Source organism: Peromyscus californicus, unplaced genomic scaffold, assembly GCF_007827085.1.
Source record: "Peromyscus californicus insignis strain IS unplaced genomic scaffold, ASM782708v3 Scaffold_6__1_contigs__length_162567912, whole genome shotgun sequence".
NCBI classification, from domain to species: domain Eukaryota; kingdom Metazoa; phylum Chordata; class Mammalia; order Rodentia; family Cricetidae; genus Peromyscus; species Peromyscus californicus.
Genome location: NW_026294584.1, coordinates 51162618 through 51180767, shown reverse-complemented (window position 1 = coordinate 51180767; position 18150 = coordinate 51162618). Strand labels below are relative to the sequence as shown.

The 18150-nt window shown below is 46.9% G+C and overlaps 1 protein-coding gene across 1 annotated transcript in view; it reads left to right on the top strand.

Annotated features, from left to right (window-relative positions):
• Positions 1-18150, top strand: part of Kiaa1549 (KIAA1549 ortholog) — a 132984-nt gene that overhangs the window by 74904 nt on the left and 39930 nt on the right. Inside the window, 2 exon segments of the mRNA XM_052719630.1 lie at positions 2199-2376; positions 8556-8740. Of these exon segments, the coding sequence (XP_052575590.1) occupies positions 2199-2376; positions 8556-8740 (363 nt within the window).

Here is an 18150-nt window from a genome sequence, read left to right as displayed (position 1 = left end):
TCTCAGTGTGAATGGTATGAGTCTCTTGCTCTACCAGTCAATTACAGGCTTGGAGGATCACAGAACATTTCAGAAACCCAGAACTAGGGTGAAACCCAGCAGTGAAGGGTGACAGGTGGGTGGGGCAGGGGTGTGAGAACAAGATGGGGAAGTGGCATGGGTAGGTCAGGGTGCCAGTTTTACCTAGAAGTACTGTCCCTGTCCACCAGTGCCTTCACCAAATGCGTCCCTCCTGGGCTTGCTTTCTCTTCCCCGCCCGGACACGCGGTTCTTAGGCTCCCCGAATGGTTTCCTTGCCAGGTGCAGTCACCCCGGGGAAGCTTACAGAGTGCTAAGATTTTAAACATTTGTTTTATTATTTTTAATTATGTGTATGTGTGTAAGGGTGCGTGCATGTGAGTACGGGGGCCTGCGGAGGCCTCTGAAGCTGGAGTTACAGTTGGCTGTGAGCCGCCCGACATGGGTTCTGGGACATGAACTCAGATCTCTGAGAGCAGTATGTGCTCTAAACCACTGAGCCATCTCTCCAGCCCCAAATACTAAGAAATGAATAAAAAAACTAATAAAAAAGAAAGGAAAAAGCACTGGTAAATGACTGTTAATTAAATAAGCATACAACAAAATAAACATTAAGATGAATCATGAAGGCCTTGCCTTATCCAATAGCCCATGGCTCCACAAGGGCTGAGTGTGCATGTAAAGCAGTTACAGAGCACCAGGAACCTGGGTGATCAGGTGATAAACTGGATACTCCAGCTTCTTAAGGTAGGAACATCGCATCTGTGGAAGGTAACCAAGCTTCCTCAGACCAGTGCCACCTGACGGATTGCCCGGAGGCCACTCTCTGTTTCTGGTCTCTACAAAGGGTGTTGTGTTCAGAAGTACAAGGCTCTCTGCCTGAACCTTACTTCTGAAAATGAAAATACTGAACAGGGGCTAGTGAGATGACACTTGCTACCAAGTCTGATGACCTGAGTTTGAGCCCCAGGCCTCACATGGTAGAAGGAGAGAGCCGACTCTGGCACGTGCGTGTGAGTGCAGGGGCCTCCTGCATGTTGTCCTCTGTACACTTCCACCTGTAAAACAAGGAGGGACACGTGTGCCCACACACAAACAAACAAGTGCAATTTTAAAAACTAATAAAAGAGCCAGGCATGGTGGTGCACACCTTTAATCCCAGCACTAGGGAAGTAGAGGCAGGCAGATCTAAGAGTTAGAGGTCAGCCTGGTCTGCAGAGCGAGGTCCAAGCCTGCCAAGGGTACAGAGTGCGACCTTGTTTCAACCCCCTCCCAATTAACAAAAGAGATAAGAAAATATTGAGCCAACATATAACTCTCTAGGAATCAGGGAGTGGGTAAAGAGTAAATCTTTATGTATTGGAATGTCCTCCAGCAATTTAAAAAAATTAGTAATACAGAAATGTGCTCTGAAAAGGAGCTGTAGAGAGGAACTTGAAGAACAACCCTGAAGTAATACAGAATTTTCACAGGGAACTATGCTCAAGTCTTTAGAGTGGTTTTCTGTAATTGGTTGAATTTCAAGAGGGTTTCATTTTATTCTGTATAGTTTTTTACATGTGTTTTTCAAAATTTCTTCATTGGGCCACATAATTTTGTATAATACACACATACTTTTAGTCACCCAAGTGGTTGACTCGGAGATACCTTGTATATTGTGGTTCCCAATATATATCTGATTAGCCATCATCCAGAAAGAATGCTGGAGTTAGACCTTCCTATGGCTCCTTCTAGACTGGACAGCTTTCACAGTCTTTAATCAAAGTGGCTACCACTGAGAGTGATTTCCATGAGAAGAAGCTGTAGCTCCTGTATTCCCCAGACTTTCTAGTCTAGAGGGTAGAAGTATAGGTTCACTCCCATGGCATGGTGAGCTTGTTGGAGGTTGTTGGTACAATTCCAGACTGTCTGGTGCTGTTCTATGCATGCTGTTGGTCCCTTTGTCTCAAAGAAGACATTGAAACAAAGTATAGTTGCTATTCTACACAGAGGGACTTTCCTTGTAACTCTGTCTCCACCAGTAGAGAGCACCGAGGAGATTCTGGGACTCCCGGATGTGGTAGTGAGCTTTGGAAGAGTGCTGGGACAAATCCCAAGTCACACACTAGGGATTGAGTGCCCTGAGAAGGGGCATTGGCAGCCTGAGCTTCCCTGATGCTGATGGACTCCGTCTGTCGCAGGTAGTGAACGTGTCCAGGCTGGAGGGAGACGACAATCCCGTGCAGCTCATCTACTTTGTGGAGAATCAAGATGGAGAGAGACTCAGTGCAGCTGAGTCTTCAGATCTGATCAACAAGGTAGACCTTCAGAGAGCGGCCATCATCTTAGGCTACCGGATTCAAGGCGCCATTGCCCAGCGTAAGTTCAGGAGTTTTACCCTGTCGAGCATGCTGGGGTCCAAAGCCTCTTGTGTTCTGATAGAGATCTCTGAACTACTACGACATTCTGACCGGTGTGTAGATTTATGTCCTAAAACCTTGTCCTGAAGTGGTGCTTACGGGAGAGGCTGGTTGTTGATGTCCATTTGCTGAGACTTTCTTATATTTTTCTTAATTTATTAAAAATTACAAAGTATACACTCCATGTGTGCACACACATGTATGCATGCAATGGTGATTCTGTGGAGATCAGAGGACAACTTTGTAGACTCAGGTCTTTCCTTCCATCTTTATGGGGTTCCGGGGTTCCAACTCAGGACATCAGGCTTGCGTGGCTTTATTTGTATTTCTTTGCTGAAACCCTCTTCATTTTTATTTCCATCTGTGTGCCTGTGGCCACTGCTGTTGTTTTTCCTACCTCACACCTCATATTCATGGAGTTACTGGTGAGTCACAGGACCTTACATCAACACAAACACCCTTTCCCTACCCTGTACTAGTTTTCACTTTAAAAACTGTCTTAGGTAAAATAATGTACCTATTCTGTTTTTATTCCAAAATCTTCCATGTCACACCCTGCATGTTGGTGGGGACAGTGAGTCACTCAGGAAGCTGGGAGGTGCCCTCTAGGTTGACTGGCTTCCTTCGGGGTCTTTTAGCACAAAGGAGTCCCTTGATCCTCACTCTCTCCTCAGTGTGTTTCTCCCTCACCTCACGCTGCTCCCCAGTTAGAAAGACGTGTTTGCTAGTTCTTATTATTTTTGGAAGGTACTGGGCCCTGCCCTCTGGCAATGATTGCTCTCAATACCTCTTTTCTAAATGCCAGATTTGGGGTGTGTATCGAAAATGAAGAAATGGGGAGCAGCATGGAGAAAATAACTCTGTAAATAGGATTTTACAAGTCAGACTGCTGTAAGTCTTCGCGTGGTGTTTTCCCTCCATGATCCAGAGCAGCCTTGATAGTGTGTGGGAAAACCTGCTCCCCGAAGGAGAGGGATAGGCAGATGTCTTAATAGCAGACGAGTACTGAAGAACTTTACTGAGGAGAGGTAGGAGACAATGCAAGTTTTTTTTTCCTTCATCAGTATGTTTATTAAAAAGATAGACTGATAGACCTGTGCTTAAATGTCATTGTGGATGCATGCTGATGTCCGTAAAATGGGCTCTTCACAAATATACCCTAGACAGCTATAAAGATGCAATCAGAAATGACCACTAAGACAGTCCCATTTCAGACATAATCTTGTAATTAACACTTGTAAGAAAGTAGAGTTGGCATAATTTACAATCCATGAACACTCACAGAGGCCAAGCGTCACAGACATAAGGGCATGCTATGACCACAAGACATGTTTTTGTACTTCTCAAGTAGCTTTGTGTTTCATTAGGAAGATCAGTTATTACAGCCTAGTTTGTCTGTAACAAGTGGAACTTTTATGTTCACTCTGTCAGTTACAACTCTCTGGACGAAATCATTAGCCAGCTTCTTTATAGCAGGCATTTCATGTGCCTCTCAGTCCTCATTTAATACCCAGTTTCTTTCATGTAAATGGAGTAATGGGGCTGGAGAGATGACTCAGTGGCTGTGAACACTGGCTGCTTTTGAAGATTACCTGGGTTCAGTTCCGGGCACCCTCATGACCATCATAATTCCAGTTCCAGGGGACCCTGGCACCCTCTTCTGGCTTCTGCAGGCACCAAACACACAGGGCACATTCATACATCTAGGCAAACACTCATTCATATATATATATATATATATAACAATAAATACATCTCTAAGATAAATGGAGTGACTCTAGCAGAGCCATATGGATGAGGATGTTCCCTATGGAGGCAATCCACCCCCAGGCATCTTCTGGTTTCTGTCTTCATATCCTTCAGGTCCAACTTCTGGAACATTGCAGCCCAGTTACATCAGCTTTAAGCTGTTACACTCTGCTCTCCCTGATAAAGTCAACAATGCAGTTTTAAACTCTTTAATTTTATTTTTTTATTTTACGTGTACTGGTGTTTTGCCTGTATAGGTATCTGTGTACCACATATATGCAATACCCACAGAGGTCAGAAGAGGGCATTGCATCCACTGAGACTGGATTATGGAGGATTGTGAACTACCATGTGGATGCTAAGAACCAAACCCAAGTCCTCTGGAAGAGCAGCAAGTGCTCTTAACCACCGAGGTGTGCCTCCAGCCCAGCTTTTAAACAGTCCCTTTGAAATCACCCTTTGGAGGAGGCTTTGGGGGAAATCAGTCCTTGTCCCTGGAGACTAACCAGCGTGAGGGCCGCTGTGTGCACTTCCTTCGTCTGATGGACAGTGAGAGAGATGATGTGATACCGTTAGTAGGCTGTTTGGTGTGCCCGAGATGACTGCGTAGTGGGGTCTGTTTCAAATCAGTGAGGAACTAATAAAAAAGCACTTCCTAACACTGCATCCAGAGCCGGGGGCGGGCGATGAGAGGGCTGCCTCCCTCCATGGTGTATGCAAGCTTGATTTTGAGAGGATACAGGCACTTTTCTGTTGGGGGTTGGCAGGGAGTTAGGAAATGATGGGGGTGCAGATTTTCATGTACTGGCCTATCCAAGCAAGTCAGCAATCCTCCAAGTGCTTGTCATTGACCACAGCGTTACAAGATTAACCGGTGCTGGCTTTATTAAATAATGAGAAATCCACAAGTAGCTTCTAGCTGGCCCCAAAGCTAAGAGAAACCAAAGGCAGGAAGGAGTGAGAGCAGGTAAACTAAAAACAGTGAAATGTGGTGAGCCATTTCCTCCATCTAAAATACACACGCTGACTTGGACCACACACATGCCGTGAGACCCCAACAAGTTCAGATGACTCCTACAGAACCCACACAGGGGGTTCCAGGCCTATCTGTGCACGGTAGGGCTTCTATAGCTTCGCTAGCCCACACAGTAAATTCTACACAGCACACATGTATACCACCCCTCGTGACGTGGCTTTCCATACTAAACATGCATGTGCAAGGACCCAAAAAGGCCCAGCCTGCTTTCCACACACATGGGGCTCTGTGTCCTCACCTAGGAACGGTGTCCGCCTGAGTCTGCCTGACCTCTCAATAAAAGCCCTGAGAGCAAAGACTTAGGGCGGGCGCGTCTTTCTGACCTGCCCACCTTCCTGTCTCAAGGTGTGCTCTGCTCATTTCATTAAAAGCTTACTTCACCCTGGTCTTGTTCCCCTCTCCTTCCTTGTCCGTGACAGGTCCTAACTTGAGTCTCCTGACCTGAGGACCGCTCCAGGCCATGTGGGCAAACATGCTGGGATTTCAGGGCTGGTAGAAGAAGCCTCACTTCCTACCAGGGCCAGCCAGAGGGACCTTGAGGACACCTGCCTCTCTGTGGTTTTCCTAGATTAGAACTCAGAAGAATACCAGTTCTCTCAGCTCCTCCATTGAACTGTCAGCATGCCCATTTTTGTTTGTTCTTAGGCATCATGAGCTGTTTATGTAAATTCCATCCAGGCCACACTTTAAAATACAGACCTTGTTCTCTCCCTGTTAAACATAAACTTCTCTAAGACTTTTTGTTGGGGGTAGAGAGAAGGCTCAGTGGTTAAGAGCACTGGCTGCTCTTCCAGAGGACTTGGGATGGATTCACAGCGCCCGATAGCAGTTTACAACCCCTATAACTCCAGTTCCAGGGGATCTGACACCCTCTTCTGACCTCCGAATGCACTGCATACATGTGGTACACGGACATACATGTAGGCAAAGCTCTCATGCATCCAAAATAAAAATAATCTATAATAATAATAATATAATCTTTTTGTGTTGTTGCTCCATCTCTGAGCAGACATATTTTGATCCTGGAGCAGGAATTAGCTACCGTGACAGGAAGAAGCTCAGAGCTTCGTCCCTGCCAATCACAATTTAGGGGTGTTTGAAAAGACAGTGTTGGAAGCTGGGGTGAGCGGAGCAAGGAGGAGCTGTACAGCATCTAAGACTGAGAATGAATGAAGGGGCGTTTTAAGAGAGCAGTAAGGCACCGGAAGTGAGAAGGATCAGCAAGGAATGAGGACACAGGGCAGAGGATCGGCCAGCGAAGGGAATTGGCGAGGGATGGGAGCAGAAGGGTCCGTGCAGGGTTATCTGAGGCGTGGAAGGTGAGAGGCTGCGGTGTGTGGGCACGGCTGTGAGTGCAGACAGGCGATTCCAAAGGAGTACAGTTCGCTTTAATGCCATCCAGTTATCGACACCTTTAATAAAGCAGTTTCCAGTAAGGTCCATGTTCCCAGGGTTCACAGGTCACAGGTGAGGAAGACAACACCCCGAAACCCCATGTTCAGACTTCCGTTTCCTAACAAGCATTCCCTTTAGTTAAACCCAAGAGTCTTCTTTATGGGGAGCGGGGTGATAAAGTACATGTATTGGAGGGAAAAGGGAAGGGGAAACTACGTAATTATAATCTCAAAACCAAAAGGAAAGAAGACACCTGTAACCCTGTTGACCTTCTCCAAACCATCTTGACACACATGAACAAGTGGCATCGGCTGTACTCAGTGTTTGCAGCGACCTCCTCTCTTCTTTTCCAGAGCTTGCCACTGGGTACAGAAGCTCTGCCCGCTGGGTAGTGGCCCTCAGGTCCTGGAAGCCAATTTTCTTCTCTCTATAAATCTGACTGTTGTAGGTGCCTCTCTGGTACGACGCTTATCCTTGTGTGTCTGGCTTTTCTCGAAGAGCATGTTTTCAGAGTCCGTTCCGGTCGTGGCTATTTTGAGGTTCCTTTCTTGGTCTTCTTTTTTCTTCTGTGTTTGTGTGCGAGACAGGTGTCCCACTCTGTCATTCTCCACCCAATTCCTCTGAGACAGGGTCTCTCACTGGACCTGGAGCTAGGCTGGTGGCTGTTAAGCCCAGCCATTCTCCTGTCTGCTCTATAGGGTTTTGGGGTTACAGGTGGGACTGTGACCATGACCTTCTTTGACCTGGGTGCTGGGGGTCTGAATTCAGGTCCTTCTGTTTATCCAGCAAGTATGCTTACCTGATGAGCCAGCTAGCTCCACAGTACCCCACTTCCTGCTGAAAAGCTGACTAGTGCTCTGCTGTTTGGGCATACCACATTTTGTCTATCCGTTCACACAATGGTAAGTGCAGCCGTGAACAGCACCATCTCCGTCAGGTTTTCAGGTGCTGAGGTGGACGTGCCCAGTTGCCTTTGTTATGGTGCTGTAACTTGTAGTTGGACATTTTTGTTGGGACCGTCAGCTCCCCAATAATGACATGGAGACTTATTACTGATTATGGAAGCTTGGCCTGTACCTTAGGGCTTGTCCCACTAGCTCTTGTAACTTAACCCGTTTCTATTCATCTGTGTGCTGCCCCGACGAGGCTCGTTTACCTCATCTACGTACTGTCCATCCTGCTTTCCTGCTTCCTTCCTGTCTGGCTTGCAACTCTGCCTTTCTTCTTCCCAGCGTCCTCTGTGCCTGGAATTCCTGCCTAGCTACTGGACGTTCAGTTTTTTAATTAAACCAATCAGAGCGATACATCTTCACAGTATACAAAAAGATTATTCCAGACACCATTATTTCAGACACCATTATTTGGGGATTCACTGCTTGGTAGCTTTCCCTACTGCCATTAGAAGCAATGCACTCCGAGGGCTTTTGTCTGCTAGTGCATCAGCACACCTTGCCTTTAGAATGGTGTCTGGCACCATTAGTAAACATTTGTAGGTAAGGACACAGAGGGAAGTGAGTTGGTAGAATGGGGAAGAGCTTCCTTCCCAGATCTCCAAGTTCCAGCTCACGTTCTTTCCAGAGACCTGGAGGGTCATGCCTGCTCCCATTGGATACGGTGCTCACAGCTGTGTCTTGACCACGTAGCTGCTCTTCTCATATTTGAAGAGAACCATTTTGAATGAGGCTGTACAGAACTCTTTTATAAGATGTTATGGAGCAGGAAGAATAAACTAGACACCAAGAGACTAGAACCGACCAAACTTTGTCCTCTGGCACATTGTATGTGTCATTGTGAACCCTGGTGTGTTCCTTGTGCGACATGCGAATGTGTCTGGTTATTTCCGTGGCGTGAGCTGTATGACAAACCCCCGAGTCTCTCGGAGGAAGGCAAAATCTATCCATCGAGTGAGTGAAGAGCATGTTGCTGAGAGCCTTTCTCCCTCCTCTGCTCATCTGCAGCTGTGGACAGAATGAAGAGGCCGTCCCCCGAGTCACAGAGCAGCAACCTGTGGGTCGTGGTTGGCGTGGTCATCCCGGTGCTGGTGGTCACTGTGATTGTCGTCATCCTCTATTGGAAGCTGTGCCGCACAGACAAGCTGGATTTTCAGCCTGACACGGTGGCCAACATACAGCAGCGGCAGAAGGTAAGCCCCCACCTCAGTGTCCACGTGAGCATCCTCGTGGGGCAGAAACAGGTCCAGGCTTGGATGCGGGAGGACAGGGAGGGTCTGGTCTAACGGGGGTCCTCTGTCTTCATGTCTGTTTACCATGGCCCCAGATCTCTGTATTAGTAATACAACCCAAGAACAAGACCTGTAAAAACATGCAGAGTGAGCCTGGGGTCCACTGTGATTTTAATCTGAGAGGCTCAGTAGATCACTTCATCCTGTGAATTAATTGTGATCTGTTCACTCTGGCTATTTTTGAAGAGCAGTGGCCATCCTTCAGATCTGTGTATCTTTCTTCACACAGATCCACTAGATGGCTCTTAGTTTCTTTCTGTTCATGTTGGGAACCCATTTTTGTGTGTGTGTGTGTGCGCGCGCGTGCGCATGATCGTGCCTGAAGAGGTCAGAAGAGAATGTTGGATCCTGTGGAGCTGGAATTAGAGGTGCTTGTGAGCCACCCAGTATGGGTGCTGGGAACCAAACTCTGGTCCTCTGGAAGATCAGCAAGTGATCTTAACCACAGAGCCATCTCTCCAGTGCCCATTTAAGCATTAAAAATTGGTCCGAGGAGTTTTAAACTTCAGTGTTATGACGGCCTTCAGTCTTGCAGCAGATCCACTTCTTTGTTGTTGCAGCCAGTGGTTGTCTGCCGAGAAGGACTCAGAGCTGCTCTTGAAACAGACAGGGCCTATGCCAGCTGCTGCTCCTCATTTGTTATTCCTTAGATCAGGACAGAGAATCGCAGCTGCAGATTCTCTAGGTTTTTTTTTAATGCACCTTTCCACATTTCCCATGCCCTGATGAACTCCCTAGTGGGTTTTTATTTTTTTGTTTCCTCTCCCCGTTTGTTTGTTTGTTTTTTAAGTTGATTTACCCATACCTAATTTGATAGCAATTGTTTTAGCTCCCCGCTTTTCTTTCTTTCTTTTTAAGATATTTACTATAAATAATATATATAATATTATGTATAAATTATTATTAGTGTTACACACACACACACACACACACACACACACACACACAGAGTGTTCTGTCTGTGTGCTAGAAGAGGGCACCAGATCTCATTATGGATAGTTATGATCCACCATGTGGTTGCTGGGAATTGAACTCAGGACCTCTGGAAGAGCAGTCAGTGCTCTTAACCGCTGAGCCATCTCTCTAGCCTCCCACTTTTCATTTGTCTCTCCAAGCATTCAGTTTTGTAGAAATATCAATTCTTTTTTTTTTATAATTTATTTATTTTTATTTCATGCACATTGCTATATGTTTGTGTGAGGGTGTCAGATCCCTGGAGTTACAGACAGTTGTTAGCTGCCATGTGGGTGCTGGGAATTGAACTCAGGACCTCTGGAAGAGCAGCAAGTGCTTTTAACCGCTGAGCCATCTCTCCAGCCTCCCACTTTTCATTTGTCTCTCCAAGCATTCAGTTTTGTAGAAATAGCGGTTCTTTTTTATGTGAGTATTTCGGGACTTTCTGTGATTTTTTTTTTTTTTTTTTCGTCATGAGCTTTCATAGCAAAGAAAATGGCTTGGGGTCATCATGCAGCAGCTCACCTGGTGTGAACAAAAACTTCGCCTGCATTCCAGAGAAAGCCTCTAGCTGTAGCCATTGACCAGCATGCATTTCAGCATCCTGTGCAGTCCGTCTGCTGCATTGATTAGCACATGCCTACCATGTAAATCTTGGAAGGCTTGCTCTGTTCTGAAAGTGATAAGATCAAGCAAATGGCAAAAGAGCAAGAAATCAGAGATTGCCATGGTAACCTTCTGATTTTATTCAGATGGTCTCAGGGAAAAAAAAAATCTGTTAGCCAGGCACAGTGGTGCATGCCTTCAGTCCCAGCACTGGGGAGGTCAAGGTAGGGATATCACAATTCAAGGCCAGCTGGGACTATACAGTTTCTAGAAACAAAACCAAATGGGCTGGGGATGGCTCAGTGATGAAAGCATTTGCCAGAACGAGTAAGGACCTGTTTAGATCCTCCACACCTACATAAACGCTGGGGGAGTGTGGTGCTGCCTGTAATCCCAGAACACCTGGGGAGGAGACCGGCTCTCTGGGACAAGATGCCTACCTAGACTCGATGGATCTGCGAGCTCTGGGCTCAGGGAGAGACCCAGCCTGAGCGTGATCAGGGAGACAGCCAACATCAGCTCACACACACGTGAACATGCATCCACCACATACCACACACACATAACCCATGGAAAAAACAAAAGCAAAACAAAAACCATAAATATTACAAACCTCAGCCTCCTAAATGAGAAAGTAAGTTTCATTTTTAAATTTATTATATACCTAAAATAGTAAATAAGGAGTATTTTTTATGAATTAATCTAATGAAAAAATCTTAATTATATCGCAAGCTTGTTGCTGTCAGTATGCTAGCAGCATTTTGTACATGAATATTCTCTTTCCCACCCATCCGCACTTATTTACACATGCGCTAGCGTCTGTAGTTGTTACAGTAACAAATGACGTGGAAAAGGTGCCTGCCATGGTGCTCAGTGAGTCGCAGCATGAAATCAGATCAACAATGGGGAGGAAAATGTTTTGTTCCGGTGAAGGAGTGTTGTTACAGGGAGACTTAACCCGTACAGAGGGCTGTGTGTTTGGGTCTTTTCTGTTCTTTGTTTCTCCCATACACACTCCTTGGAGAAGCCTTGTCCACTATAAACTGTCGGCCGTCAGCGTCCTTAAGCTGAAAAACAGGGTATCCTTCAAGCTTTCCCCTCTCAATTCTACTTCTGTCACATTTCCATGTGGCAGATGTTGCTATAAATCAAATGGATGGTTCCAAATAGAACTTCCAGCCTGGGGAGTTCTTTTCTTCAGGGGCTGCAGGGGTCTTTGTGTATGCACTTACAGCCTCGTTGCCGCAAAGATCTGCGTGGTAGGACCCCAAGGAAGTGACTGTCTGCTCACACCATCAGAGGCAAGACTGTGTCTTCTTTTGCTGACATTACAGCTCTCTGTGCAGGCTCCCATGGGTCTGCAGTAGGAAGACCGTGACCCGGTCCCATTAGTTTAAAACAAACCTCTCCTCTCTTCTGAGCCTGCACAGCTGTGGGGAAGGGTCTGTCGCCTGTCCCTGAGGGAACGAGTGAGGCGCTGTCCTCCTGTGACTGTAGGACATGTCCCTGCTCCTGTGGCTTTCTCTCCCCATCCTGCTCAGCCCACCCCTGATGCTGCCCTGTGTTACTCTGTGAAATCCTCCAGCAGATCTCAGAGTTGCAAACATCTGGAAACAATAAATCTACTGACCTGCGTTCCCCACCCCCTTCGTCCTATAACGAAGAGACTGCTTCAGATTGTCTGAGGGTCCGTGATTTCTGAAATATGATAAGGGGGAGAGACCAATGTGTCTGAGGTTTCCAGGCAGGCCTTTCCGATTTCCAGTAATAAAGGGGAGGCTCCATGGATCTTTCCTTTATTTGTATTTGCTTTCATCTCTGCCCAAAGCCATCATTTGTTATTATTACCTACAAAACTGGTGTGGATCCTTCTCACCATAATTGGTTGGATGCTTCTGGGCCCCACGGCAGTGTGTTTCTTCTGATGGGAACGGCCCCTACCAATTATTATCACAGAATTGTAGCCCCTGGGTGGTTCACACCCTCAGTTGCTACTGAAGTTGGCACTGTGGGCAGCCAGGAGGAGCTGCCCACACCATGAACATCCATTGTCTGGACTCCTAAGTGTTCAGGTCAGACTCAATTACAAGCACAAACAGCAGGCACTCTCTCTGTCTTATAGGGTGATAGTTATGGAGAAGACCCAGTCTTCCCCAAATTGACCTGGAGCAATACAAGCGTGGCAAATGTGGGCTATGGCAGCTTGGAGGGAGGGCATTCTCCTGCCTTCTGAGAGGTGATGCTGGGCTGGAGCTGAGGTGTAAGAGCGTGTCGACCTCCGTCTTAGTCACTGTTCTGTTGCTGTGTGGCGACACTCTGACCAAGACAGCTCTTACAAAAGAAAGCATTTAATTGGGGTCTTGCTTACAGTTTCAGAGGCTTAGTCCGTTATCATCACGGTGAGAACGGTAGCACACAGGCAGATGTGGTGCTAGAGAAGAACCTGAGAGTTCTACATCTGGATTTGCAGGCAGTGGAAAGAGAGAGAGACTGATTGGGCCTGGCATGGGCTTTTAAAACCTCAGAGCCCACCACCACTGACACACTCCACCAAGGCCACCCCCCCTAGTCCTCTTCATCCTTTCAGAGTCCCTTTCTGGTGACTAAGCATTCAAATGTATGAACTGATGGGGGCCATTCTTACTTAGCCACTACTACAACTCGGAAAGGGTGTAAAGGCTTAAGGAGAGCTGGAGCAAGCCTGTAAGGGCACAGCCGAAACTCATGTGACAGGGGACCCATCTCAAGAGCCTTGCAGAAGTCTGTGGGATTGGAACTGGTACCACAGGCAGCCATTGCAGGGTATCCGACAAGGGGAACAGTCTGGACAACTGTTGTTTGCAGTGGTCACTTGGGAAGGCAGTGCAGATAGTTCCTTGAAGAGAAGTGCCGCTGGGTACTCCTCCCTAGCTCCAGGCTCGGAATCTTCTGGATGGTTCACCCAGTCCAAGGCTGCCCTTGGTTCAGTGTGGCCTGTGTGAACCAGCACGTTTGAGTGTTCTCCCACAGCTCCGGGACCACAGCTCCCCGGGTGGCGGAGCCGAAGGCCAACAGATGGCTGTAACTCTGCCTTGTCTTCACTTTTAAAATGGAAACACCATGGTGGCTGTGGGGATTTTTCATCAGCTGTTATCAGTCACGTAGTAAATTCATACAATGGCACTCTCCACACCATCGCAGGGTGTTCTGTTCAGACACTTTTGGGGGTTTGCTGTTTGGTTTCTGTTGTCATCTTTCCCTGGGGGTCAGGTGGACCCTAGCACTGGGGGCTTTGCCGCGCCGTGTTCCACCTGGGTCTTGTTATATTTACGGCCCACGCGTTTTAAAATTCATCCTGCGTCTCTCTTGTTACTTGGCCGACCTGCTTTGCCTCGACCCCCCTGACTTGTCGGCAGTGTGTTCCCGTGGGGCCCAGACAGCGTGGCTTGTCTCCCGGATGATATATTGAAAAAAGAAAGAACAAAAGAACCATCTTTCTTCAGAAATAACTGGCCGTAATTTGAATACCGAACACCCGAATTCATCATGGTTTTTTTCCTTAGGAAAAACCGATTAAAGCCCATTTGCACACGGAAGGTTGGGGTTACAGTGCCAGCCTGGCTCTAGTCTAGGTTTTATTTTTAAGGGATGGAAAAACGAGTTCCTAATGGTTCAGAAAGCAGGGTTTAAACTAAAAGTGGCGAGTTCCCTGGGTGGGGGAGGGGTGGCGTTTCATGTAATTTTTTCCTTCTGTGTGTAGGTGGCTTTTGTGCTGTGTTTAAGCGCAGATGAGTGCCCTGTTTTTACGGTGGTTGAAGGTTGGTGGCTTCCCACTTGTGAGATGAGCTCTAGTGAGGATGTCTAAGGATGTGAGTTGGGCTTGGTAGTGGTCGACCTGACTTGTGTCTTACGTTGATTCTTGGTTCATCAAGCTGGTAAGCTTGGTGCGTCACCTGATTTTCTTGTAGCCCAGGTCTTAGGTATTTATGGGGCATCTAGTGTGTGTCACATCGCAACTCCCGAAGTATTTTATCTAAACTTCCATCGGTAGCTGTAACTGATGTCCTCAAGGCTCCACTGTTTATATTTACCGCTTGGCATCTCGTCAGCCAATAGCGGTGAGAGCGCCATCGATCTCATTTACATAGCCTTGGCATTGGTAGAGCATGTTTCCATCTATCTATCGCCATGTTTGTGTCCGACCGGAGCCCTGCCTTCTCTCAGGGGAGGTGGTTGCTGCTTGGCTATGGCCTGTGTGGATGGCGTTGCAGAGGCCAGTGCTTTTGTGTTCTGACGTCAGTTCTTTCAGAGGCCTTTGCTTAGCGAGACAGTCTGTCGCTCCTTCAGCAAACGCTGTAATGGGTAAACGCGGTCGGTACCCAGTTCTTTGAGGCACGTGCTTTTCTCCTAGGACACACACGACAGGGAGCTGAGCACTGTTTGTTAGCTGAAGGCCTCACAGGTCAGATGACCACTGTTTCTGTTCCTTTTTCACTCAGAGGCACTTCGTTCAGGAAGCTAAAAGACTATGGAGTTTGGAGTAGAACATAGGTATAAGATTGCAAATTGCTCATTTGGGGATTTTCCTCATTATCTGGAAGTAATTGGTGTCAGATTGTCAGTTTTCTAGCCATCTTAAAAAGACTTGATAGATAGATGCTTGAGAATTACATGAATGGGTAGATTTGTAATTTCAAGGTGTAATTTCAAATAATTACATATTTCCTTAAGTTAGAATAGTATATCTAAAACCGGGCGGTGGTGGCGCACGCCTTTAATCCCAGCACTCGGGAGGCAGAGCCAGGTGGATCTCTGTGAGTTCGAGGCCAGCCTGGTCTACAAAGTGAGTTCTAGGAAAGGCGCAAAGCTACACAGAGAAACCCTGTCTCGAAAAACCAAAAAAAAAAAAAAGAATAGTATATCTAAGTCTGATAGATATAGGAACCTATCCTAATAATACAAATTTTGTTGTTGTTGTTTTAGGTTCAGGGGTTGCCTAATTTTTCCTCTACCCATATGTACAATAGATGCTTTGCCTTTAAGAGCTCAGCAGAAGCTGGGCAGCGGTGGCGCACACCTTTAATCCCAGCACTTGGGAGGCAGAGGCAGGTAGATCTCTGTGAGTTTGAGGCCAGCCTGGGCTACAGAGTTGAGTTTCAGGACAGCCAGGACTACACAGAGAAACTCTGTCTTGAAAAACAAGCAAAGAACTCAGCTGAGTCATTGTGGTAACTTAAAACAAATGAGGAAAAAATATTGAGCTAGCAAGTGTGGGCCTTATGAAGGATGTATTGCAGATTGCTGTTAAGTATGTTATTTTTAAAAAGATGTTTATTTATTTTATGTATGTGTGTGTGTGTGTGTGTGTGTGTGTGTGCGTGTGCGCGCACGCCTGAGTACATGCATGTGTACCACATGCATGGAGGTGCCCTTGGAAGCCAGAAGAGGGGGTTAGAGCCCCTGGGGTTGGTGTTACAAACAGTTGTGAGTCCCCTTGTGGATGCTGGGAATTAAACCCAAGTTGTCTTCAAGAGCAGCCAGTGCTCTTAACCTCTGAGCCATCTCTCCAGCCCCTTACTTAACACATTATTTATGCTTAAGTTAAAGTATGTTACTCTGCAGCTAGTCTAATAAGTACAGAGGGACAACAGATGAATGAGCAGAGGATGCTCCTGGGGAGACTCATTGAGCAGGGGGTCAAGGGACTGGAACACAGCCTTGGTATCCAGGGACTGAAAGAAGCTAATGAGATTTTCCTGCAGGACTGAATAATAAAGATGCTGTCTTGGTTCTATTATTTCCTTCTTTGATTTTATGTTGGAATTTTGATCTTTTTAGAAGTGAATATGAAAATTTTTACTCCTTTGTCATTTGATGCAAAAATAAAGACCCAGGCTCTAGGATTGGGGAGATGGTTCAGCAGTCAAGAGTCCTAGCACCCACTCTGTGCCTCAAAATCCCCTGTAACTACTTCCAGAGGCTCCAATACCCTGTTCTGGAGTCACAGATACCAGGCATGCACACAGATACATGTACTTACATGGAGGCAAACATTCATACACATAAATAAATTTAAAAAAGACCCAGACTCAGCCCAGCAGAGTGGTGTACATTTTTAATACTGGCATGTAGAAGATAAGGCAAGAAAATTAAAGTTCGGGGCCAGCCTGGGCTATATAGCAAGACTTTTGATTCAAGTCATAACAATCAAAAGCCAAGCTGAGACTTTGTGAACTTGGTACTTACAAGCTCTTGGATTGTGGAGAAGGGTGACCTTGCGGCCAGGGTGCGTTTCATGTGTCCAGGGTTGCCATGTAGATTTTGAGCACATCCCTTCTAATCTGGACAGACCAGCACAGAGCCTGCACCTGCAGGATGTCCCATGGCCTCCATCTTTTCTCTGTTCTCAATGATTTCTGGCCGGAGGGAGGCATCCAGAAACGGTAGAGATGGTGTTAAGTAGAAACAACCCTGTTCCTGCTATTTCCTCTGCAAAATGTGAGTTCACAGCATCCCAGTGTGGAATTCTCCATTAAAGAAATGCCTGGGAAGCTGGCTGCCTGCTCTTGCAGAGGACCAGAGCTTGGTTCCCACTACCATGTGCCTGCTGCACGGGTGTGAGAGTCTGAGTTTGGTCCCCAGCATTCATCTCCAAAGCCAGGCATTGGTAGTGTGTGCTTGTAATCCCAGCACTGGGGAGATGGGTCCAGGCAATCTCTAGGGATTGCTGGCCAGGCAGTGTAGCTGAATCTGAGATCCCTATGTACCATGGGAGACCCTGTCTTAAGGTGGAGTGCTGGGGAGATGGCCTAATGGTTAAGAACACTTGTTGCTCTTGTAGAGAACCCGGGTTCGGTAATTTCAGTTCTAAGGGATCTGATGCTCTCTTCTGACCTCCATGGGCGCCAGGCATGTGTGTGGTACATACATATATATATGTAGTCTGATTTCTGGCCTCCACACATATGCACCCACAAATGCTCACACACTCACATGCATGCATCACACATGCATGCACGCACACAGGAGATGCCTTTAAGATAGGGAAAGAGGAAGCCATCTCCAGGCTTGTTGTGCCTTGCTGAAAGGGGTCTGCTAAGCACTGTGAGTCGCTGTTATTTGAGGTTTCTGTTCTCTATATGGAGTACTCCAGGAAGCTGTGTTCATAAGGGCAGGGCTTCTCTTCTGTAAGGGCAACAGAACTGTTAGAGGGGTGTGGGAGAGGGGAGCCTCTGCTTCTAGGAAACGTTTGTCCATCCCCAAGGAGTCCAAGTGACCAGTGGGGGAAAGGCAGCTTGGGTATGCCATTTCCCATGTGGTGTTCCCGAATCCAGGGGTGCATGGAACAGCGGCCTGCCCTAGTAAAGGAAGCTCGTTTAATTAGAGAACGTGGCTGCCAGCTGGTCTGCCTTTTGTTTCCAAGCAACTCTTTGTAAACTATCCTTACGATACCGTTTGTCTCCCTCTGCTGGCAAGAGTCGTTATTGCAGACTGCCTTCCCCTTTACCCATCTGGATGTTGAGTATTAAGAGACTTTAGGTCACAAACCTGAGCCAACAAGCGTCACTTTTGAGGTGTAAAGTAATGCATTATGACAGCAGCTCTTGCTCCTATGCATAACGTGTTTCGTGAAAGGATGTGAGAATGCTCCTTATTCTCCATGATAGAGTCCAGCGGCATTCCTAATGAGCAGACCCCTCCGGACAGCTTCTTGTTTTTCTAAGTGTGTGTGTGTGTGTGTGTGTGTGTGTGTGTAAGTGCTTCGCTTGCAT